General features: G+C 40.7%; 1 protein-coding gene across 2 annotated transcripts; it reads left to right on the forward strand.

The window, feature by feature from the left end:
• On the forward strand, positions 1-26,322 carry LOC138741837 (transmembrane protein 25). Of its 2 annotated transcripts, none has more exons than XM_069896093.1 (9): positions 1-83; positions 5,542-5,646; positions 7,171-7,482; positions 8,918-9,208; positions 16,437-16,565; positions 18,650-18,683; positions 21,169-21,287; positions 22,688-22,780; positions 23,433-26,322. In XM_069896093.1, exons 2-9 carry the CDS (start codon positions 5,574-5,576, stop codon positions 23,504-23,506), a joined length of 1,125 nt encoding a protein of 374 aa, XP_069752194.1. In that variant the 5' UTR covers positions 1-83; positions 5,542-5,573; the 3' UTR covers positions 23,507-26,322. The 2 variants fall into 2 exon arrangements, with proteins under 2 accessions (XP_069752194.1, XP_069752193.1); XM_069896092.1 differs by lacking the exon at positions 1-83 and adding an exon at positions 4,762-4,974.
• Positions 26,323-26,565: the final 243 nt, after the last annotated feature.

The following is a 26,565-nucleotide window of genomic DNA, read 5'->3' on the forward strand; positions in this document are numbered from 1 at the left end:
TCATATTGCTGCCAAGTTCCTTGTCCTCGTTCATGTAAGTAAACGACAAAACCGTCTGCCTCACCCTGGAGCATTATACAGAGGTAAGCTTGTGCTGAATTGCTCTTGCTTTTCCATCAGATTAAATGAACCTCTCAGTGTCTGGTGTTGTGAAAGGAAAACAGCCCATTTGCTCAGTTGCACTTCACATGATGCATGGTGAATGACCCCAGACCTGCTGTGGGACATGGGTGCAGGATCCAAAGGAAGTGCCAATGGGTCAGGGCGGTGATGGGTTCTGATCCCTCCCTCTAATGCTTGAAGTTCGTGTTTCTTCCTCCTTTATTTCTACAGTCTACTTCAAGGGCCTTCACTGGAGGTGATGCCAGCAGTGATCTCAGCTTGTGTCTTTTGGCCTCTAGTTGCAGAAATTAGCTCATCCTCCTACAGACCAGGAAACCTGGGAGCCCACCGGTGATGATATGTGAAATGACAAAGGGACAACCTTTTGTGATCCCAGGAAGCCTCAGCCCAAATCCTAATTACTTCACTGGCCTGAAATGGCTTTGGGCACAGATTGAATTTAATCCTTCATGTAAAAACACACAGAAATGCAGGAGGAAGCTGAACGATCTTGCAGGGTTCATAGGAGGTAAAATATACATATATATACTGCTGACATTTTGGGCCTGAGCCCTTCTTCAAGGTACAGTATAAACAAAAAAACAGGAAAGTGACTAGATAAAGATTGGAGAGAGAGAAAGGGGGAACAATGGGAGGGGGAGGAATCCAGACCAACAAAAAGTGTTAATTGGATACAATAAGAGGAAAGGTGAGGATTGATTTTAGCTGTGAAACAAGAGAGGGTAAAGGGAAGAGATAGAGACAGAGATGGGAAAGGTGGGGGGGGGGGGTCTTTAACGTAAATCAGAGAAGTTAATGCTTAAGGCCATCCATTTGGATGGTCCCCAGACAGAAGATGAGGTGTTGTTCCTCCAATTTGCAGGTAGTCCCAATCTGGAAGTGCATGAGACCATGGACAGTCATGTCAGCAAGGGAACAGGACGGGGAATTGAAATGGTGACCACTGGGAGATCTACGCTCTTGCAGCAGACAGAGCCAAGATGCTCAACAAAGCAATGTCCTAGTCTGTGCCCAGTCTCAGACACCTTCCTGTTTTTTGCTTTACAATTGAAGCTACAAAACTGGCTGGGTTCCTCCAGCATTTCTGTGTTTTTACTACAATCACAGCATCTGCAGACTTTTGTTTTCTACTTAATCCTTGGTGTGTCTCTTGTCACTTCATGGAAGTGGATCACTAAACCATATCTTGGTAAGAGAACAGGGGCTAAGAGTTGAAGAGAGAGTGAAAGGCGGCAATGGTGTTTAGAACTGAGAATGCACGAAAGAGGTTTACTGCACTGCTGGGCCATAAACATCAGAACACATTAAACAGGCTAGCCACCTTTAGAAAGTCAAGACTAAGGTGACCTACTAGAAGCCTGAAATATTATGAAAGCAAATACTTTGACAAAAATGATTCCAAAATTGGGGTAGCATAAATATTAGGCGGTCGCTGATATTTTTCCAACTATGTTTAGAATGAGAAACTGCCTCTGCAAAGATTACGTGAGGTGATTATAAAGGATAGATTAAAGCAAGCAGTGGTTCTCAACCCTTTTTCCCCACTCACACATAATCTTAAGCATTCCCTTACTAACCACAGAGCACTTATGGCATGTGAATGGGGAAAAAAGGTTGAGAACCACTGCTTGAAGGTTTGTTGGATGAGTGTGAAAGGAATAAAAGGTGAGACTAGGAAAAGAGAAAGGGAGGGAGTTCGTGTGGACAAGTTTGATTGTCAAATTACATTTTTTCTGACCTCTAACAGTGAATATTTTTGAGCTCCTAATTTGAATGGATCTCAGAACTGAAAAGATTTTTAATGTCTCTTTAGTGAGCCAAAGTGCTGCTCAATGTGTTAGGTGTTCCAATGACCATGATCTTTCCAGGTTCAAACTGTCCACCCTAGACACTTCCTCTGTGATAGAGTGCTACAATTCATCTTGAATGTGTCTCATTTCATAGAGATCTGGAGATCTGGAGCCTCTATGTTCAGCAAAGAGCATGTGTCTGAAACTCGCTGTTTATATTTCTGGAGCTCTCTTAAATCCATTAAAACCTACCTCCTATAAAGGTAACGATACAAAGATAGGTGAAGTGGGAGTTAGTCATGAGGAAATGGAGAGGATTTAGAGAGACTGAGACAGATTAGGAGAATGGGGAAAGAGGTGGCAAATTAAATACAATGTTGGAAAGAGTACAGTCATGCACTTTGATAGAAGGAATAAAAGGGCTGACTATTATTTGGATGGGAGATTATTCAAAATTTGGAGATGTGAAGGAACTTGGGAGTCTTCATGCAGGATACCCTAAAGGTTAACTTCCAAGTTGAATCAGTGGTAAAGAAGGCGAATGCAATGTTACCATTCATATCTAGAGGAATAGGATACAAGAGCAAGGATGTGATGTTGAGGCTTTATAAGGCACTGGTGAGCCTCACTTGGAGTACAGGTCACCATTTTGGGGTCCTTATTTAAGGAAGAATGTGCTGACACTGGAGAGGGTTCAGAGAAGAGTTACAAGAATGATTTCTGAAATGAACAAATTAGCATACAAGGAAAATTTGATGCCTTTTGGATTGTACTCCGAGTTCAGAAGAAAAGGGGTGTTCTCCCCATTTTCTGGTGCCCTGCGCCAGTCCTCTGCTTCCTCAGAGTCTACAACCCCTCATGGCTGCTGCTCATTATAGGTGTTGCCATCCTGGATGCAGACCCTGCGCTCATGGAATTGTATGGAGCTGACGGCAGTACGAATGGGCAGCTGGAGCCCGTGGGAGCGCTGTCTCTCTGTGGGTCCACACCAGCGGCAGTGCTGCCGTTACAGCAGATCTGGCAGCGTCGTTTTTTTTTGCTGTCTTAGTGAGTGGTGAACCTGTGGATTTTCCCCAATTACCTTGATTTGAACTCTTGACCATCCCGACCTCTCGTGCTGTCGATGTGGAGTTTCCCCATTCTCCTTGTCATTCTCTTTGTGACTGTTTTTTTTTTAACCCCCTCAGCCCACAATAGATTAATTGGCCCCTGTAACCTACTTCCAGTGTGTGAGTTATACAATCTGGGGTGGGGGCTGATGGGAGAAGGCAATGGATTTGGGAAGGGTTAATGTACAGGATGATCCACCTGGCCTTAATATGCTGAAGGGCCAGTTTCTGTGCTGTAACTCTCAATGACTTTACAATGGGGGGCGGGGGGGGGGTGCTGCAGAAGTCAAGTCACTGAATGTATTTAAAAAGGAAGTCTTATAGATGATTTCTAGATACCAAAGACGCCATGAATTGAGAGGATAAAGTGTGAATACGGCAAAGAGATATTTTAGAGTTGTGGACATTCTCCATGGAGCCTGACCCCCAACGCCCACCCCCACCCCTGGGGCTACTGCACATTTAAGTAAAAGTCTTGTTTTCTTTTCACATAACATTTTTTTTAATGTTGTCATTTGGAGAGGAATACAGAAGAAACCGAAATGTGACCCCTTCACAGGGAAGGGAACCATAAATTCTGAGCAGACTCTTGGGAGGAGGGGGGGGGGGAAACAATTGAAAAAAAAGGTTGAGAATGGCTGGTGTAGAGAGCTGTCAAAGAATACAACAGGATAGATTTTTTTTAGACATACAGCATATTAACAGGCTCTTTTGACCCATGAATCTGTGTGGCCCAGTTACAACCTCAGTATGTTTTGAATGGTGGGAGGAAACCAGAGCGTACGGAGGAAATCTATACAGGCATGGGGAGAACGTACAAACTCCTTACAGACAGTGTCAGATTCGAGCCCGTGTCACCAGCGCTGAAACAGTGTTGCACTAACTACTATACAAACTTGCTGCCCTTATAGATAGTTACAGATATGGCCAGGGAAATGGCAGATGGAGATTAAGCTGACAATTGTGAGGTGTGACACTTTGGTAGGTTGAATGTAAGGGAAAAGTGTACAGGATTCTTAACACCATTGCTGTGCAGAGGGATCTGGGGGTTCAAGGCCATAGATCCCTTAAAATGGTCACATGAGTAGATAGGATTGGGAAGAAGGTGTATGGTGTGTTTAGCTTTGTTGAGTGGGGCAATGAGTGTGAAAATAAATAATTCATACTACAGCTATATAAAACTTTGTTTAGTCTGCACTTGGAATACAGTGTATGATTCTGGTCGCCCTGTTACAGGAAGGATGTGGAGGCACTGGAAATGGGCCAAAAGAAATTTTCCAGGATGTGCCTGAATTGGAGGGTATAAGCGTTGGGGAGAGGTTGGACAAACTTGTTGTTTTATCTGTAGCATCAGAGGCTGAGGAACACCTGATCGGAGTTTATAAAATGATGAGAGGTATTGATAGGGTAGACAGTCAGATTCTTTTTCCCAGTGTAAAAATCACTGTTTTGACGGGTTGTTCAATCGGATGATAATAAACTTGACTTGAAAATGTCACATAAGGAAGACGTACATTTAAGGTGGGGGGGAGAAGAGGGGTTGGGGTAGATTAAAAAAGATGCATTGGGCAGGTTTTTTTTACACAAAGTGAAGGGTGTTTGGAGGGCAGTCATGGAAGCAAATATAACTAGCATTTAAAAAGCTTTGAGAGAGACTCGAATGTGCAAAAAATGGAGAGATATGTATATGGGCAGGCAGCAGAATTTGTTTAATTTGGACCTCGTGTCCAACATGTGGGTTGAAGGGCCTGTTCGTATGTATTATTGGATGGCAGAGCAGCCTCAAATGGCTATGTGGTCTACTCCAACTTCTGCTTTTCTTTGTTTCGATGTTCTGTGACTCACTTCAGAGACCAAGAGCATAGAAGAGATCTGATCCAGAACTGGTGCAGATGCCCTGGCTTGGATGCTGAAAAAACATTTGATCTGCCCTCTTAGCTGAGAAAGAGAAGGTGGTTATCCCTGGCAGTATTTCTCCCTTGATCAATGTGATTAAAACAGATCACCATGTTGCCATTCGTGTCTGAGCCGTCTGCCGCGTTCGTGTCTGAGCCGTCTGCTGCATTTGTGTCCGAGCCGTCTGCCGCGTTCGTGTCTGAGCTGTCTGCCGCGTTCGTGTCTGAGCCGTCTGCCGCGTTCGTGACTGAGCCGTCTGCAGCGTTCGTGTCTGAGCCGTTTTCCGCATTCGTGTCTGAGCCGTCTGCCGCATTCGTGTCTGAGCCGTCTGCCGCGTTCGTGTCTGAGCCGTCTGCCGCGTTCGTGTCTGAGCCGTCTGCCACGCTCGAGTCTGAGGCATCTGCCACCCTCGTGTGCGAGCCAAATGCTGTTTCCTTCATTGCATTAGTCGTTGCCTGAATCAACTGCCTTTTACTTTGCCTGACTTGCTGAGTTTATTCAACATTTTTGTGTTTTACACTTGACCCCAGCATCTGCAGATTTTCTTGTTTAGCTCTGTAAATAAAAGTTACTCCTCTTGTGGTGGGAAGTGATAATGAATTCTTTTTGTGATTCATCCTCAGGGAAGATGTAATCGAAGCAGGAAGCAACCAACATGCCACTGGCTGGGTGTGACCATTTTGTCAGAGCATTCTTTCTTCTGCAGCTCGAAGCCTACCTTTGCTCAGGTATCTCAGTAAAAAAATTTGCTCGACTTTCCTTGTTCCCATTTCCCTTGTGCTGGCCTTTGGGCTCATTAGCAACTATTGAGATAAGGTTAGTGTAGAGCTCGTCGAAAGAATCAAAGACTTGTTGATCCAAACCTAGGCTTTTATTAGCAAAAGACAGGAGCTCTTCACAGGTGGCCGACCAGTCCGGAATGATCCGACCTGGCTAGGGACACAACCCTTTAAGGCCCAGACAATAGGCGTGGCTTAGCTCTCAGCCAATCACTGTAAGTACAGTCTAGATACAGTAACTATATACACTATGTACCTTGGTGATAGATCTGTACTATCACAGTTAGTTCCAGAACAAATCTAAGTAAACAGCCAGGTATTAAAATGTCCTGTGGCAGACGCATGACCCCCTCTCCTTTTTGCCTGGGACTCTACCCTCTGGCACAGAGAAGGATGAAATGTGAACCAAGCAGGATCCGTAACATCAGAGTTTGAGAGGTTTTCGTTTGCATAATGTATAATAGCAGACCATTGACAAGTGACAGCTAATATTCATGAAATAATTGAATTGCTTATCATCATGTCCACTGAGCTAATGTGAGTTCAATATTCAGTTAAATTGTCCTGGATTCTGATGGAGTGTTTACAAATTCGTGCATCTTTTGCTTGATGGGGAGTGTGGGGAGAAGAGTGTGTGTCCAGGGTCTGTTGGCTGCTTTCCGGAGGCAGTGGGAAGTGTACATGGAGTCGATGGAGAGGAGACTGGTTTATGTGATGGCCAGAGCTGTGTTCACAACTCTAGGCAGTTCCCTTCAGTTTGGGGCAGTACCCATGCTAAGCTGTCATGCATCCAGACAGGATGCTTTCAATGGGTAAGAGACATGTTGAATTTCTTCAGGCTTCCAAGGGTTTAGTGTGCTTTCTTGGCCATGGCATTCAGGTGGTTGGACCAGGATGGATTGTCGATGCTATTGACATCCCAAATTCCCTCTCCCCTATCCACCTGAGCAGTGGTGATACAGACTGGGGATTGTGTACCACCCATTTAATTATGTTAGTGACCAGATCCTTCATCTTACTGACATTGAGGGAGAGAATTTGTCCTATCAATCTGCCACCAGACTCTCATCTTTCTGTATTTGTTCTTGTCATTGTTTGAGGACCAGCCTACAGGGAGAAAAGAATCCTGGTTTATGGTCATAGTGAGGTGAAGCAAGGCGGGAAGAAAAAAATGATAGCATTGATTTGATGGGCCCAATGGTTTCTGTGTGGTTACCTCACTGTGGTCCACCTGGCCTGGGCCCTGCTGCCATGGTGGGGATGGTGCACTTAGTCTCACTTTCCGATTGACTGAAATGGTCAGTTGGATAGTTGCATGATGTATGGCAAGTAATGCAAAGGCTCATTGCTGATGCTCTGCATGGTGAATAGTCTGCTGGCCTCACAAATTAAGAATGTGATGGAATTGTAATCCAGGAGATTTTTAAGCGGCCTGGAGAATGAACCTCTGGCACGATGTATTTTTCCTTTCAGAAGTTGTGGAGCCTTTCCCTTTAATCAATGGGAGGCCACGCCCTGTGGTCACACTGGAGGAGAATGCCCCCAGGGAGTTCACCTGCAGGATGGAGGGCTGGAAGTCAGTGCCGGTTGTCACCTGGTACCTGAACGGCAAGAAGCAAGAGAGCAACCAGACAATGCTGATCCCCAGCACCAGTGAAAGCAGCAACCAGAGCGTCAGCACCTTTGTGATCACCACCCGGAGGAGGGACAAGGAGCTCAACTGCTCAGCTACCGACCCTGTCAGTGGGAAGACCCAGAATGCCAGTGTCCTCCTCAATGTGCAGTGTGAGTTTTCAGGGGATCTGACGCTTCCAAATAAGCATCAACATCATCATGGGGCAGAGAATTTCAGAGTTGAAACCCAATCACATTTGAGGTAGACATCTCGGGCCTAAATCATCAGTAATATTATCTTTACCTCTGTGGGCGCTATGAGACCATTTCTGCGTTTTTACCCTAACACATTCCCCTTGTCTGCTTTGATTGGCCAGTCTCTCATCCAGGAAGTAATTCTACGTTCTCTATTTTGAGCCACTAGCAATGTGCATATACTAAAATTATGGAGTACCTGAGGGAATAAATGTGACTTTTACCCAGTAACCTGATCTTGGAAGTAATGGTAAAATTCATTGCAGTCACACTTTACAGCGTCGATACAAGCCTTTCATCCGAACCTACCCATAGCAACTTGGTTGACTAAGCTATTTCCAGTTCCCTGCATTTGCCCCACAGTTCTCTGTACCTTTCCTTTTCACTGGATATGTCTAAATCTCTTTACTGAAGTCAATGAGACTGCAATACTGGTAACTTTCAGACTGCAGGCTAACAGCTTGCGACATAGAACAGTGCAGCAGAGTACATGCCCTTTAGCCCCACAATGCTATTCTGAGCGATGTCCTCAACAATCTAATTTTTCCCATCCTCACAGATGCAACCTATTTTTCTTGCATCCATGTACCTGTCTAAGAGACTTTTGTATGTCCCTTTTGTACCAGCCTCCACCACCACCCCCAGCAATGCATTCCAGGCACCCACCACTCTCTGTGTAAAATACTTAGTCCTGACATCTCTCCTAAACTTTCCTGCCCTCACCTTAAATTATATCCTCTGGTATTTGCTATTGTTCACCTCAGGAAAAGGCTGCTGGCTATCTAAACCCCTCTTAATCTTATAAACCTTTTAAGTCTCCTAATCTCACCCTTGACTTTATTCTGAATCCAGTTTTGTTGGGAGAGACCAGAATTTGTCATTCTTTATTAAGGGACTCCTGGACAAAATTTGCTGTGTTCTGGCAGTCAGGCATTCAATTGGGGAAGCCCTGAGCTTGGGAGCTTCCTCCTTTAACCTCTGCCTCATTTCTTTAGACTTTTGATCACCACCTACCCCCACCCCCCCACCCCACCATTGCTCACCTTTAGACTTGCTTCAGTTCTTTTCCTGCAGGTGAAATCCACAGGAAGTTTCCAGTATTAACCATTTTGGACTCCACGTCCCAGGTTTCAGGGAGATCCAAGAAGCATATGTATTCTGCATCCCAGTTTTCCGGGACTGGTTTTATACCCAATCACAAGCAGTTCGTACTGGTGTTCATACTGTAGTTTACCCATGGACCCAATCTAGAGAGTACACTATAATAAAAGGTTAAAAATAGCTGGAGACCAAAGGGTTAAAGGCAGAGGGTGTTGTTTTGACCCTTGTCCTTTCTGTATATTTTCCTCAGTTAAACCTGAAGTTGTTCGAATGGATGCTGAGTATAAGGAACGCAATGACTCCGGATTGTTCCTGGTGCTGTTTGTCCTCGTCCATGCAAATCCCGCTGCCACCATTACCTGGGTTGATGAGAGTGGTCAAGTCATTGTGAACACTTCCAACTTCATGATCTTGGACACCAAGAGTTACCCATGGTTGACCAACCACACTGTCCATGTGCAGTTGTCCAGCCTGGCAAAAAACTACTCTTTCATTGCCAGCAATGAGTTTGGAATGACCAACTCTTCTGTTGCTTTACCAGGTAGAAGGAAAACTGGGAAATCCACCATTGGTTCTTTTTGGTTTGTTTGACTTGGTGCTGAAGCTCTGGACATCCAAAGTAGTATATTCTGATGGTTGTGTTTTGGAGGGTCAGTGAAAATTTCCAAGAATGATTAATGGTACTGAGCAATAGAATCGATTTTCAGATTCAGATTTCAGATTTATTGTCAGAGAACAATAACAACCCTGAGATTCTTTTTCTTGTAGGTGAAGCAGGATTACCTCTTATTGGTGGTGCAAAAAATATCTGCACAACATACACGTAAATAAAGAAAGAAATATAAACAAGCTGCAATGCAGAGAGGAAAAAAATCAATAAAGTGCAAAAGTTAAAGTCCTTAAATGAGTCCCTGATTGAGTTTGTTGTTGAGGAGTTTAATGGTGGAGGGGAGCAGTTGTTCCTGAACCTGGTGATGCAAGTCTTGTGGCACCTCTTTCCTTTGTTTTATTTTATTTTTTTTAAATATTTTATTTTTTATATTTTCCATAAATATACATAGAAAAACTATCCACTAATAAATATATTTATATATATATATATATATAACTTTTTTTTACAAAAAACAAATAGCACAATCACTCTGCACCATCTCCCTTTCACAGTATAAATCCACATACCCTCAGGGCTCACATTCATATTGATCGTCAAGAATTCTATAGAGGGAAGTCACCTGCATTCATACTTTAGCAGCGTTCATTATTATCCTTTTTTTATTATCATATTTATAATTACTATTGGGCCACTACATGATCCAAATATGACTGCCATATCTTGATAAATATGTCATATTTGTTCTTTAAGTTGTCTGTAATTTTTTCCATAGATATGCATCTATTCATCTCAGCTGTCCATCGTGATATATGTAGGACTTCCAACTAATTGCAATGCATTTTTTTAGCCACTGCTAAGGCAATTTTAGCAAATGGAATTTGGTTAGCTTATTACTTATTTCAATAAAATTGTTCAAAAGATACAGCTCCGGAGCACCCATGAAAGCTACCCCTGTAATTCTTGTTAATATTTCAATAATATCCTGCCAGAAAGGTCTCACCTTCACACACGACCAAATAGCATGCAAGAACGTTCCTATTTCTATCCCACACCTAAAACACATCTCCAATATTTCAGATTTTGATTCATGTAATTTCTGTGGTGTGAGATATTGGTGTAAAAAATTATATTGCACTAATCCATATCTTGCATTAATAATTGACACCATGCTATCCAAATACCAATCAGACCAACATCTTTTCATTATTGGAAATCCTAAATCCAACTCCCATCTCTCGCTTTCTCAATCTCTGTATACCTGGTTTTGCACTTTCATTCTGGAAAGCATAATACATCTTGGTTATAAATTTAGGTGTATTCCCCAGTCAAATCGTTCATTCCATTTCACTAATTTAAAGTTGGGCCAAACTTGGTCCCAATTTTTCTCTTAGTAACGATCTTAGCTGGAGAAAACAAAAGAAAGTGGCATTAGTTACTCCATATTTATTTCTTAATTATTCAATAGACATGAGATCCCTCCACAGAACAGTCATCAATATATCTCATTCCTTTTTCATACCGTGAATTCAATATTTTATTACCCAGGCAGCAGCACATTTTTACATAATAGTGTTCTCAGTGATATACCTGCTTTTTTTCCCCAATACACTCATTAATTTCTTGCCATATTCTAATCATATGTATTAATATAGGATTATCTCTCTTTATTGTTATTAACTTAATATTCCCTTTATAAATAAAGTTTCTTTTTTATTGAATTCAATTCCATTAGAATCCAAGAAAGGGGTCTGTCTTCTTCAGAAAAGGATGATAACAATCTTGCTTGTGCAGATAAATAATATTTCAAATCCTCCCACCCTATAGTTCCATGTTAATTTTTCTAATGAAATTCTCAGCACTTTATTATTCCATAGTAATTGCTTTATATAATTATTCAATAATTTAAAGAAAATTTTAGGTGATGCAATAGGCAATGATTGGAAAAAAAAACTGTAATCTTGACATCATCTTCATTTTAATACAATTTACTCTTCCCATTTCTGTAAATCTTTCTCAATTTTTTTTCTAAAAGAGGAGTGTAATTAAATTTGTTCTGTATGTTATCTGTCATTATTCCTAAATATTTGATTTCATCTATCTTCCATTTAAATTTACCACCTTTTTGATATCAAAATCAAAAGTTTTCAATGGCATTATCTCACTCTTGTCCATATTTATTTTATAACCTGATACTCTTCCATATTTTTCTAATGTTATTGAAATTTTATCAAGGATTCAGCCAAGTCACATGTATATAATAGCACAGAATCAGCAAAAAACTAATTTGATGTTCTTCCTGTCCAACCTTGAAGCCCTTAATGTCGAGATTGTTCCTTATAATCTCCGCCGGTGGTTCAATAGCTGGGATAAAAAGTGCTGGAGACAGAGAGCTCCCCTGTCTCCTTGACCTACTCAAGGGAAAACTGCTGGTTATAATTTTGGCTTGTGGTTTATGGTAAAGAGTTTTAATCCAGTTTATAAATTTTCTGCCTTTAGCAAACTTTTCCAATGTTTTAAATAAGAAAGACCATTCTAATCGATTGAATGCATTTTCTGCATCTAAAGAGATGGTTATGCTTGTATTCAACTTTGATTTTGCCATATGTTAAATAGTCTACTTAGACTATTTGAAGAATGTCTTACTTTGATAAATCCCATCAGATCTGGATGTATTAATTTTGGTAAATATTGTCACAATTTATTGCTAATACCTTTACCGATATTTTTAAAACTGCATTTATAAATGTTATGGGTCTATATGATGAAGTATTTAATGGGTTTTTGCCTTTCTTTGGTAGAACTGTAATTATAGCAGTTGAAAAAGAATTCGGGAGGGTCTGGGTTTCCATTGCCCAGTCCAATACAGGTCCAAATAAGAGGTATTAATAAGTCTTTAAATTGGTTATAGAACTTGGGAGGAAACTCATCCTCTCCCAAAGATTTGTTAGCTTGTAGAGTACCCAAGGCTTTCTCAATTTCTTCTCTCATGAAGAAGATATCTAAATCAATTCCTTCTCTATCTTCTAATCTTGGAAGTTCAATGTTTGTTAAAAATTTGTCCATCTCATTTTCATCTCCTAATAGTTCTGATTTATATAGTTTTGTATAATATTGTCAAAAGCCATATTTATTTCTTTTTGATTGTGTTAGAATATCGGACTCTTTTTATTGCATTTATTATTCTATATGACTTCTCTGCCTTTAACTGCCAAGATAAGGCTTTGTGCACCCATTCTCCTAATTCATAATGTATTTTTTTTAGTTTTTGATTTTTTTTTAGTTTTTTAATATATTTTTTCTATTTTATATGTTTGTAATGTGCTATATTTCAATGTTTTATTCTCTTTCAGACTTTATTTTTATTGTGACCCTGTTCTTTGATATTCTTTTTCCAGTTTTGGTATATCTTTCTCTAAATTATTTAGTTCTTTAACATGCTCCCTTAAGATTTTTTGTATAGGAAATAATTTGTCACCGTAGATAAGCTTTAAGCATAACCCATATTAAAAAGCTATTATCAGTAGACAAAAGATTGGTTTCACAAAATAGTTCTATCTGTCTCTTAATAAACTCACAAAAGTCCTTCCTTTTCACCATCTGTATACATTTTCTTGTTTTTCCATTTTGCAATAGTTAAAGTTAATGGTGAATGATCTGATAGAAGTCTCATCAGATATTCTATTTTTAGCAATACTTTTTAACTGGACAGACATTAAGAACAAATCAATCCTTGTATGTGAATCATGAACCCTTGAGTAGAATGAGTAGACTCTTTCTACAGTGTTAAGCTGCCTCAATATATAAATCAAATTTAAATCCTTCATAAATGATGGAGTTGTTTTTGCAGCTTTTGCCCTTGTCTCTGTTATAGCTGATTTATCCAATATTGGATCTAGACAGAAATTAAAGTCTCCTCCAACCAATATAGTTTGTCTTCCCTCTGCTGTTTTAAAAAAAAATTCATAAAAGCTTCATCGACATAATTTGGTGCATAGATATTCATAAAAGTCCATGATTCAGTGTAAATTTTACTATGTGCCATGCTTCCGACTTGGTCAGCCAGTGTCCCTTCTATTATTATTGGTATATTTTTATTAATTAAAATCATTACTCCTCTTGCTTTTGAGCAAAATGAAGATGATATTACTTGTCCCACCCATCCTCTTTTTAATTTAGCATGTTCTGATTTGTTGAGATGTATTTCTTGTAGAAAGACTACATCTGTCTTTAATTTTATTTTAGGTGTGCCAACACCCACCTCCTCTTCATTGTTACATTTATCCCATTAACATTAAGACTAATAAATTTTAATGTTCTACCTACATTGATTTTTCAAACAAATATTGTTTAACTATAAAACCTTTTTGGTTGTTTAAATAATGCAGTGATCTTTCCCCTTTAAAAAACACACAATGTCCTTGACCTGACGGTGATGTAAACAGGAAACCCCAAAAGCCCGTGAAAGAACCCACGGAATCTCTTGAGGAAGAAAAACCCCTCCCTTTAGCACCATCTTTTATAGACACTCCTGTCCGGGTGCTATCCCCCCCCCCCCTTTGGACCGGAGTCTCCACCCTGCTACTACTTTTCTGAAGTTTTCTCTCTTTTCTGAGCTCTCCATGAACATTTCATTAAAGTTTACTTTTCAACAATAAATACAAGACGGTTTTTTAAAAAAATGCAACTTTTACTTAGTTCCATTGTAAACTTTCTTCACTGTCTTCCTCTTTGGCAACCTTAGTCTTTTCATAAACCCTGCAGGAAGTCTTCCAACTCATTCATAGTCTTGAAAAAAATTGCTGATTACCTTTGGATATTTCAACTCTCAGATTTGTGGGACATACAATCAAATATTTCAAGTTTTTGGAATACAATTGTATTTTTACATCATTAAACCCCTTCCTCTGCTTAATCAAAGTAAGACTAAAATCTTGAAAAAAATAGCACTTTTTCATGGTCAATCTCGGGTGGGCCATTATTTTGCTGAGAGTAGTCATATGCTGCTCCCAGAATTCTCTCCCGTTCCTCATAGCTCAAAAATCTTACCAGGACCAGTTGTGATCACTGGCTCTCTTGGGTCCAAGGATCTGGTGAGGCCTTTCAATATGCATTTTTTCTCTGAATTTGTCTTCTCCCAGCACTTGCAGTATCCATGATTCAAAGATGTTCACTGGATCTCTTCCCTTGATTCCTCCTTTATTTCATCTGCTAAAATTCTCCATGTAATCCTTTTTGTCCAGCAGACTTTGTATGTCCAACTCCCATTTCTTCGCATCTTTCTCCAAAGCTTTTAGCTTATCTTGTGCTTTTACCAAGTCTGTTTCATTATTTTCATTAAATCTTTCAGTCATGCTTTTCATTACATTTTCAATGCCAGCAAATCAGTTGCTCAAGTTTTCCATTTTCACCAGGATAATATTTAGTTCTTGTCCCAATTCCCCAGCTCTGACAGGTCTGTTGGTCCCAAGACTACTCTTGTGATGCTTCCTTTCGGGCTTTCATTTGATGTTCCTGGCTGTGTAGAAATTTCTTCATTTTTTTTTCAGCTGTCTTGGTTTCTTAGTAGTTGTTTTATCCATTTTTTTAGTAATTAAAAAAAAAGTTTTAACAGTCTTTTTAATTCTCTTCACAGAGAGGTCAATGAAAACATGTCTCTCTAGGTCCTTCATGTGGCCACGTCCACCCCATGCCTCTTTCCTGATGGCAGCAGTGAGGACAGAGTGTGTGCTGGGGTGCTGTGAATCCTTGAAGATTGCTGCTGCTCTCTGATGGCAGCATTCCCTGTAGATGTTCTCGATGGCGGGGCGGGTTTTGCCTGTGATGTCTTGGGCTTTGTCCCCTACCTTTTGCAGGACTTTTTGCTCAGGGGCATTGGTGACCCCATAGAATCATAGAATCTTTCTCAACAAGGGCAGCATGGTTAGCATAGCGGTTAGTGCCAAGCAATTACCGTGCTGGTGACACAAGTTTCAATCCAGTGCGGTCTGTAAGAAATTTATATCACCTCCTCATGTCTGCGTGTGTTTCCCCCATCCTTCAAAAATGTATGGGATTTGGAGGTCAATTGGTGTATTTGGGTGGCACAGACTCATGGACTGGACAGGATTGTTACAGTACTGTATGTCTGAATTTTAAAAAAATTTAAAGTCCATGCTAACCATTACATGAATCCCATTTATTCTCTCCACATTCTCATCAGTGCTCCCCAGATTTTACTACTCACTTACAACATAGAGTGGCTACCAAGACAAAAAAGAAGTTAACATGTGGTTCTTCCATGATGTAATTAAATTGTCCATCTGGCCTGAATGAATGAATGGCCTTCTCTTGTGCTAAATGAGAATGAAATTTGTATAATCAATCACTTCTACTTCTCTCCCTTTTCAACGGTTGGAGCATATCTTCCTGGCTGACATGCATTACTGAAGGGGTGCTGTGCGGCTGAGGATGCCACCTTTGATCAGAAACATTAACCTGAGACTCCATTGGCTTTCCAAACAATTCTAGATGATCACGGTTTTTTTTTACAAATTGAGACAGTAACAGGCCCTTGACCTACAACCCTGGTACATTTTAAAGAGCAGAAAAGATTTTTGTGTCCTGGCCAGTATTTGTACCTTAGTGAACATTTCTGAGATGGGTTAACCAATTATTTTCACACTATTCTCTGTGGGAGCTTGTAATGAGGATTTATGTTTTTTACATATAACAAATGTTATTTTTCCATCGTCAGTTTTCACACTTACCTTCTGGAGTGGCCGTTCACACAGAGTGAGCTGTGTAGGATTTCACCGTGTGTTTAGACTAAATCCCTGAGATGCAGTACTTATGTGGGCTGACTGTGACGTATAACACAGCATCATGGTGTTGACATCGTTATCACGTCATATTCATTAGTCCATTGTCGCAGACCGCCTGCAGTTCTGTTTAGACTGCAGGCAGTCCGTAATAATGTCTATAGGGGTGCTGCAGGTAAAATTTCAAAATAGGAATGAGTCACTCATTTCCATTCCGATCTTTTTACACAGACTGCATTCTGGGAATTTGGGAATAATTTGAAAGCTTTCTGCATCCTGATGTCAGTATAACAGCTTTCTTTCAGATGTGCGAGTGACCTTTGTGACAGTGGGTTGTTCATATTTTCCCCTCCTTCCAGGATTCCTCCATTCACGTGTCGAAGTGCCTGTTCTGGTGATCCTCCTGGGGGGAATTCTTGGGCTCCTCGCCATCCTGCTGCTGAACATTATCGTACTGTGTGCCATATACCGGAGAAAGGAGCGTGCAGGTGAGACGCCAAGTGTGGTTGTGGGGTATTTGAAACATGTTCTAAGCTGACCCATAGTCCCAGGATTGGGAGGGAGCAGGAATTTCTGTTCTTACCTGTAAATTTTCAAAGATGTATGATCTTTGAAAAGATCTATGAAACTTACCCTGGGATCACTGAGACATCCATTGAAGTTCTCCATTCTTTCCTGTATTTACTGTATTATCCCGACCCAAATTTTTCCTGAGTTCAGAAACAAATGAAGTAATAGCAAGTTCATAAAATAAAAGATCACAGAATGGGGTATTGGCTAATGAGTCTGCTCTGGCCTTTCAAAGAGTAATCTACTCAGTCCCGCTCGATATCCTAAACAATTTGCTCAAACACATCATCCATTTTCCTTTGTTAAAACAACTGTAGATGCTATTTCCATTGTTCTTTCAGATTGCATTCCAAATCTTCAATTTAAACTGTTTTGCCTTCTCATTCTTTTGTCAACCATTTTAAATTTGTTTCTTCTGGCAATTAAGCTTTCAGGCATGAGAAACTATTTCTATTCATTTTATTACAATCCTTCAGGAATTTATAGGCATTTCAATCAAAAAATTTCAGTCTTGTTTGTCCTAATAAGAACAACCCCTGCTTCTTCAAATCTTTCTTTCCAGAACAATTTTAATACAACTATTTCTGGACCCACTCCATCACCTTTACAACTTTGCTAAAATCACGCAGATTGGACACAAAATCCCAACTTGAGCTAGATGTGATTTCACTGTCTTTAACCAGGATTTTGATCTGAAATGTTGCTTGACCTGCTGCATTCCTCCAGCAGTTTGCTTTGTTTTGTGTTCCAGCGTCTTCATGTTTTCCATAGACTTAACATGACTCTACACTCCTGTTTATAAATCCCAGGATATCAAAAGCTTCATTAAGTAATGGGGACAACCAGCACAAGAATGATGAGCTGATTGAACTTCTCCATGCTGGGGCCATCTATGATTTAAATAGGACCCTGATTGTCCTTTGTGTAGGAGGTGGTCAGAGTTTGCACTGTGCAATACCTGATGAGTCCACAGGTGCAAATTCCACAAAGCCCACCAAAGGCAAGTGTCGGTATTTCTAAGCTTGGGAGTATTGTGCTTTTCACGTTCAGAGGGCATTCTGACATACTTTGTAGTCAATTAAATACTTTGTAATATGTAGTCACTGATGCGGTATGAAAGTATTGCAGCCAATTTGTGCAAGACAGAATCTCGCAAATTGGAAAGTAATAATGGAATGTTACAACAGTACAGACCCTAGGCCCATGATATGGTGCCAACCTATATAAACCTACTCTCTTCCCAACCTCACAGTCTATAACCCTCTGTGTTTCTTACATCTAGGTGCCTATCATTTGAATGCCCCTATTATATCTACCTCCACCACCACCCCAGCAATGCATTCCAGACACCCACAGTAAAAAAAAAACTTATCTCTGACATCTCACCTTAACTTTCCTTTCCTCACTTCAAAAAGATGTCCTCTGGTATTGGCCATTGGTACCCTAGGAAACAGGTGCTGGCTGTCCACCCCACCTTTGCTTTTCATAATCTTGTGCATGTTCTCTGTCACTCCAAATAGCCAACCTTTCTTCACAAGACATGTTCTCCAATCCAGGCAACAACCTGGTAAATAATGACCCAAAGATCTATTTTAATGTCATTGATATAGAGATAAATATTGGCTTGGCTATTTATTCAAAGTGTGCATCCAGGAATGTGGCACTCCCTCAGTCCTGCTTCTAGAGGTCCATCCTAAAACCCTGAAGTGCTAGCTCATACCTTTCGACTTGGTGAAGAGAGATTCCACAACTGAAACTTCTAGACAGCTGAACTAGAATGGGATTAGGTTCTTTCGGCCTCAGTCCAAGAAATTACAGTCACTTCTGAGTCCTTTGAAGCATTGATCTTCTGACTCAGAGGTGTGAGTCATTGATTCAGAGATTCACTCAGTGTGGAAATGGGATTGCAGCAATTTCTACATTCATTTCAGATTTCAGCACCTTCAATTTAAGAAAAAAAAATCATCCACAGTTCATTCTCTTTTTCTTCCTTCTGTTTCAGAGCTAAATCCCAGCAGTGAATCAGCTGTTCACAGGTAATTAATTTGCTTGATTACCTTTTAAATGTTTTTTTTTCCTCCAGTTTTGTGTGCCTGCACTTCACAATGTGTCAGGAGATTGACTGACCCACATCCCACACAGCTAGCTGCTGGTATTCGAACCCACACAATGTCCTGTCCGTTCCTTTTGCAATTGCTGACCTTATCATTGCCAGTCATTCACCACCATGTCACACTCCCCTCAGATTTATAATTTTAAGGGAATACAAAGTTTACCTAAATCACAGGTTTGCAGACTTCCTTATTTCATTCCACAAAATTAACTCAACCAATTTAATACACTAATCTTTAACGATATGGTGTTTCCTGCATTAATTTTGTTGAATTTGCAGTATTATGCTGGAAGGGGCTATTTGCAGGCCCTGAAAATTTGGTGATTCTCTCACCACAAATCAACCAGCACAAAGAAACTGTAGGAATAGGTGTGTGACACTCCCAATCTGCTCGTCCTTCAGCTCAGCCCAATGTTCCCTGATTCAAATCAAAGGAAGGAAATTGGCTCTTCCACCCACTGAGTCCACACTGACCAGTCACACTATTCCTGCACTAACCTCCGATTATGTGTTCCATCAAGTCCCCCCAGATTCCACCCCTCACCGACACACGAGGGGGGCTTCTAATCAACTCATCACCCTATGTGTCTTTGGAACATGAAACAGAGTGTAGAGCTCGTCGAAAGAACCAAAGACTTGTTGATCCAAACCAAGGCTTTTATTAGCAAAAGACAGGAGCTCTTCACAGGTGGCCGACCAGTCCGGAATGATCCGACCTGGCTGGGGACACAACCCTTTAAGGCCCAGACAATAGGTGTGGCTTAGCTCTCAGCCAATCGCTGTAAGCACAGTCTAGATACAGTAACTATATACACTATGTACATTGGTGATAGATCTGTACTATCACACAGAGCCAGTTAATAACAGTCAATAACAAAGGCCAGGATCAAACCAGGGCTCTGGAGCTAAGTAAGAATGCAAATGCTGCCTTCTCATGTAATGTGCTAATCTCTGGAGTTTCTTCAGCACACTTGTGTACTGCAGGGTTCTGGAGCAGTGAGGTCACAACTCTACTGGCTGTCCCACTGATTAAACACCAAAACATACCGAGCTGAATCTTCAAACTAAATGTTTGCTCGATGTCAGGAAAGGAGAATTCATAAACCTCTGGGAAAATCAACTCATCTCAGTCCTCATTATCCAACACCTTATCTTGGAGAGCAAGGCCCTAATTCCTTAGGGCAGCCATTCTAAACCCATCCTTGGCTATCCTTTTTCCAACTGTGCAAACCCCCCTCCCCCAGCACACTGCTCAGAAGCAGTTGTTTAGTTGGTTTCTTCTGTACTTCTCTCCTGATGATTACATAACAAAAAGATAAAAATATATTTACGTTGTGTGAGATGAAAAGAAAACAGAGCTTTTACTCATATGTCCTGTGACCCCCCCCCCCCCCCACCACCACCCCAGGGTCTGTACAGAGAATGATTGCCTTCAGAGATGATCCCCTGTCAGAATGTACCAGACTGCAGATTATTTACAGATTACTTCTTATTTGCTGCCAATATTTTTTTCTACCAAAAATAGACTTTATTCACAAAAAATATTTACAAAAGGAAAACTGTTTAATCTCTTCCCATCTTTAGTTTTGCCATCACTGTACATTGTTACATTCATTTGTATTTACACCATTTTCACCACTGTGGTGCCTTGTCGTTACTCCCCCCTCCCCCCATCTGTTGTTTGAGGGGCTTCTCCTCGGTCTCAGCTCTTCAATGCCAATATTACAGTATAGCAAGAAGATAATACTGTACAACAAATTTTTTTCAAAAGGTTTGCTTTCTGAAAAAAGGGGATTATGATAGACAACTTTGAACTGAACACCAAGATAATTTCAGATTTGCTGTATCACGTAGAAAGTTGGAAAAACATTAAATTAACTTTTATGAATTTAGCATGTTTAATCACATAATGATGTTGACACATTGCCTCTTGTGTCAGTGACCAGCAGTAGTTGGGCAGCATTGATGGATTCCAGTTGCCCTGATACCTCTTTTCTATGGTCGCAATGTCCTGGTGAAACCTTTTACCATGTTCGTCACTGAGGACACCAAGATCATCAGGGAAGAAGCCCAAGTGCGAATGCAGAAAATGAATTTTCATTGACTTGTTGAACTTCATGTTTTTATATGCTTGAAATAGACTTAAGACATGACAGGAAATCACAAAAATAGATTATTTCTAAAATAGCAGTACATAATAGGAAAATGTTGCGGTGATGTTTTGATCAGTCGCCCAAAATCCAGAAAATACACCCAAAAGTATTTAGGAAGCAATCTCGTCATTGAATGACCGTGAAATGTGACGTAACAAGTTAACTTAGGACTGTCCCTCCATCACAAATTAAAGCTGCACAGATTCCAATAGTTTCCTCTTCCCTTAAAACATTTGTGTCTTTTTGTCAATGCAGCGACTCCACAAATGTTAAATATGATGAAGCCCAGATTCCGAGGGAGAACATTTCCCTCCAAGTAAACCTGCGCCCAAGTCAGCATCCGAATGTTAACGATCTGAACCGACCTCCAGCAGGTAAGTCAAGGTTTGCTTACAAGGCACCTCCTCTGATTTCTGTTTGTCTTTTTGGTTTGAAGGAACATGTAAAATTGGAGTAAAAACACAAAATGCTGGAGAAGCTCAGCAGGTCAAACAGTGTCCTTTATGTAGCAAAGGTGAAGATACAGAACCAATGTTTTGGGCTTGAGTCCTTCATCAAAGTATGAGAAAATGCTGGCAGAAGTCCGAACAGGAGTGGGTGTGGGGTGGGGGTAAAGGCAGGAGATGATAGGTGCAGAAAGGAGGGATGGGATAGCAGCAGTAAAAAACCCAACCCCAACCAACCAATTTTCCCCTGCAACCGCTGCAACCGTGTCTGCCTGTCCCACATCGGACTTGTCAGCCACAAACGAGCCTGCAGCTGACGTGGACATTTACCCCCTCCATAAATCTTCGTCTGCGAAGCCAAGCCAAAGAAAGAAGTAAGGCGGAGGAGGGATGTCTGGGTAGCTGAAAGAACTTGAAAAACAGGAAAAGGGGGAGGGGAAAGAAAAAGTGAGCAGGTTTAGTGGAAAGCAGAAAAGTCAATGTTAATGCCCAGATGGAAAATAAGGTACTGTTCCTCCGATTTGCAGGTAGTCTGAATGGGATAGTACACAAGGCCATGGACAGACATGTGTGCGTGGGAGTGTGACTCAGAATTGAAATGGTTGGCCACTGGGAGGTCGCTGTTGTTGCGAACAGAGAGGAGGTGCTCAGCAAATTGGAGGGGCTGCATACTTCTTGGCCGTGGAATGTGGCCCAAATGTCTTTCCAGAGCGAGGTTTTAAGGAAAGGCTCAAAGGAGGAAAGAGAGGGAGAAAAGCAAAACTTCAGGAAGCACTCAGCAGGTCAGGCATTATTTGTGGAATGAAAAGCTAAGTTAACATTCCAGATTGATGATCCTTCTTCAAAACTGGCTAAGAGAGAAAGCAATTTAGTTTTAAGGTGTAGAGAGTGAGAAAATGAGGGATAGGACCATGTGATAGTGTGAGGCCAGGCTACTGTTGATTACATGGAGAGATTTAGTTAAAGAGTTCCTGAGCAAGGCAGTTGAAGGCATGAGTGACAGTGGTGTTGCTTGGAACCCTGCAAATAATCAAGAGGCAAGAACCAGATACTTTGGTACATTGATGGACTAGAGCACGATACATGGATGAGGATACATGATCAGCTTTGAAAACAACAACATTAAATATGAAAACAATGGCATTTTTTGGAATAGGAATGTGTGTAGATCATCAAACACTGGATGAAGGGTAGAGAGGGTGGGAAATTTTACATGTGTGGTTTTTACTCATGATGTATTCCAGAATAAAAAACAGGAGTAAATACAATTCTTATTTGGACTTTTCTGAATGGATGCTAACTCTACCATGCTTTCAATTGTGAACTAGAGGCTGATGGAGCATCAAGGCATCTGTCTGAAAACCAAGTAGTGTGTGGTGATTTGTCTGATCAGGAAAATGTTCCAGCAGTGGACCAGAAAGGTAATTAATTACAGAATGCATGCTCCCCCCCCCCCGACCAATCCACCCTACACCCCACCTACACTCCACCGCAACCCCCCACCATCTCATTGCCTATACTTAGTTCCAACAGGATCTCACTTTCAGTACAGACAAATGAATTTGATCGAACCATCAAACTGTTCAATTTGGGCACTGAGTTCACAATACATAATCATCAAACATTTTGTTTGTGAAATGAATGGACGATGTATCCATAATGTGGGAAAATATTAGTATTTACAAAGCAGTCCCCAGCAGTGAGTTAACATTTACATGGGTTCTTTGCGATGGTTAATATTTAAAAGCTTTTTCAAAGGAATGTTAATATTTACAGGTGATCCCTGGTTAATGTTTGTACATGTTGCTATGTATGCAAATTGTTAGAGGATCTCTAGTGGTGCATTCGTGTCCCAGAATGTACTAGAACTGATACAGGAGAGCAACTTATGAATAACTGTAGAGCAGCTGTGGTCATTGTGTAATATTATCATGATCTCTGGGACTCTTTAAAGGGGCCAGTGGGAAAGTGTACATTTACAGAGTTTTCTCCAGAGATGGTTAACTGCTAAACTGGGGAGAGTGTCTTCTGATGGTTGGTCATCATCCTTGTTTCTCTCTCCTTTTGCTGCAGGATTTCTTCAGTTCCCAATGTCTGGATATATCTACAAAGTTTCCAGTATGAGCAGTGATGAGATTTGGCTCTAAACCTACTTTTAATTTAATTGGATTTTGACGGACAAATGCCTTCCATTAATGCAGGGATCCAACTACCAGATGCATCCTTCCAGTGCATGAGAATTTTGACCAGGATCACACACCCAATTTTAAACCCCAGCGTCCTCCCCCCAAATTTCTTGTGGTGCCTTTGAATGACTGGAACAGGAATTGGATGGTCGATTAAAGCACAAGAAAATCACTTGGGCACTGTTTGATCAATTTTGTTATTTACTAAAGTAACCATGGACAGTTTTGGGTAGACTGCTTCTCTGTCTATTTGGAGCAGGCATTTTGTTTTGCAGAATCGTATCATCCTTGCGGCCCATCATGCTGTGGCAACTCCTTGAATGTGCTTGTCAAGACTTTCCCCCAAAGTCTTGTTAATATCTCTGTGTTCAGATATGTACCCTGCTGCCTTTTGAAAGATTCTAATGAATCTGCTTCCCACCTCCTTCATGCTGGGCGCAAAATGCATCCTGCCTCCCCCATTCATCAGTCATCCTGAATCTATGTGCACTGGTTGTAATGTGGGTGGATGTGATTTCTCCCTATTAACTCCATCATTCCTGTACCATTCTCATAAATCTCCTCTGTGGGTCTCCAAGTTCTTGACCATAAGCAATGCTTGTTGTTTTCCTTAATCACGATTTAAGATGCACTTTTGAACACTGAATTAACTGGACATTTGCTCTGTATTCAGAGAAATAGTGCAGTGATATTTGGGCTTCCTCATAACAAGATATAGGTCTCCATATAGGAGCTAATCTTACTGCATTATCTTTAAACTGGCCACTGGTTAAATATTGGGCAGTTTATGATCCAAAACTATTCTCGTCCACGTACATATCCCCAAGACAATATCTAGTTCTAAGGATGTGCTGTGAGGTAAATCTCTCCCTCCTCCCTCGTTAAATGTGTGAAAGAAATCAACAGTGATTTCATTTCTGCAGCATTCAGTGGTCTAGTTCTTTTGTTGTGGACCCTTCTCTTGATCACACTGGTTCTGTCCAATCTAGTAATGGTGAAATTCAATGATTTAACAGTTTCCCCTCAAAAAATTCAATTTAAGCCATATAAATCTGTATAAAGCTCTTTCAGATGGGGCTCAATCCCGAGGAATTCAAATCCTGAAAACCCCACTTCTTTCTTCTTGTCTGCTTTAATCACCATTTACAACAGAATTTGTAAACTGCTTTTAAGTTCTCAGAGGTATTTGGACAAGAGAGAGAACAGGTGAAGGAGGTAGGTTTTATGGAGAATCTCTGGTGAGCTGGTTTTGGTTTCTTTGTGAGAGACAGCAGGCTCAATATGAATGGGTCCCTCTTCATCTTTCCTGACTCAATAGCTTCACATTCATTGTGAAGAACCCGTGTGGAATTATATTTGCCTACTCCATAGAATAATGTATTGGACACTAATATTCTTCCATTTTTTTCCTGAGTGACAGAAATCTTCCTTCTAAACCTGTTTAATTGTTTTTTGATTCCATATGAGATTTTTAAAAAACTATTTTGCATATTTTCTCTCAGTGAGAAGAATATTTTGGGTGAGAGGAAGTGGAACACTGTTAAATCTTCTATTGTTCATTCTGGGGGGCATTTATTATTTGTCTTCAATTGTCCACAGGAAGTGGTGTTCCAGCTTCTTTATTTGCTGTAGTGAAGTGGCAATGGAGCCATTCAGAGTAAACAATGGACACCCACTTATAAAGCACTTCTTAAAATGTCAAGACTTCCATAATATTTGGCTGGATTTTGCTGCAATGTGGGTCTTCTTGTTGGCACAACTTTACCTTCTGGAGTTGAACTGGAACTCACAAACTTCCTTCTGTTTGGAGAACTAGCTGAGGTCTTGAGCACCCTTTTTAAAAAATTTTAGATGTACGGCCTGGCTCTAGGCCCTTTTGGCCCACAAGCTTGGGCTGCCCAATTGCACCCAATTGACCTACAACGCCAGAACACTTTGGAGGAAGGGAGGGAGCCAGAGCACCCAGAAGAAACCCATGCAGATGTGGCAAGAACGTACAAATTCCTTACAGACAGTGCTGGATTCGAACCCCAGTTGCTAGTGCTGCAACAGTGTTGTTCTCCGTTTGAAGGGAAGTCAGGGTGCAATGGTTGAGAACACTTCATTTCTTGTCCAAACGAAAAAAGAGAACATCACATTTGGGGGATGCTGGGAAACAAGTACCTTGATTTGGAAACTGAGGCGACAACGTGGGCAATGCAAGCTGGTGCACCCAGAGCGCCAGAGAAACAGGACAGAATGTTTCTGTAACTGGCTGAGTGGGTTTTATCAAATCAGAGAGAGGATGTGGTCTGGTAAGAGGTGGAGATGAGAAAGGCAGATGCACTTAATTCTATTTATTGTGGAATAATTGAACATTCATTTTCCAGAAGAAACCCAACACTAGGTTCTCAGTACACCACCAATGTACAGACCAAGCGAAAACACAGGTGGAAATAAAAGTATGTAGAGGACATGTGAGATCGTGTATCTGTGACGAAGGCAGCACAGGAAAGCAGAGCCAGGAGGAACTTTGAGGTGTTGGAAATGGGGAAAGGACTTGAGGGTCGGGTCTGGAACTTGATGGATGGGTCTCGTGGATAGGAAAGGTAATAATGTCATTTCCCAGAATTTTGCCCTCAGTGACCACTTTTGCACTTTGTTATGCAGCTGAAGAAAGATTTGTCAGATTTAAATGAATGTGCTGGGAATGTATGTTGATGAACTGCATGGAATATTGCAACAGGTCTAATAATGATGATGCGAAGTGATAGATATGCTTAAAGAGCTGCTAATTATTGTACCAGTATTGTTTCATAATGCAATATTATATCTCTTTGTTTTATATTTATAAATATATATATATTTATCTCTATATTAAATTAAAAAATGTGTGAATCTAGTCGTGCTTCTTCAATATAATTGGACATAAAAAGCCGGACTTTTCATTTTAGGGCCAGAGTATTTATAAACTCAAAATGTATTTGAGTATTTTCAGTTGTTCCACATCCTGCTGTCTTTAATATTTTCAAGTTAATGGG

This window comes from Narcine bancroftii, chromosome 8 (genome assembly GCF_036971445.1).
Source record: "Narcine bancroftii isolate sNarBan1 chromosome 8, sNarBan1.hap1, whole genome shotgun sequence".
Taxonomy (NCBI): domain Eukaryota; kingdom Metazoa; phylum Chordata; class Chondrichthyes; order Torpediniformes; family Narcinidae; genus Narcine; species Narcine bancroftii.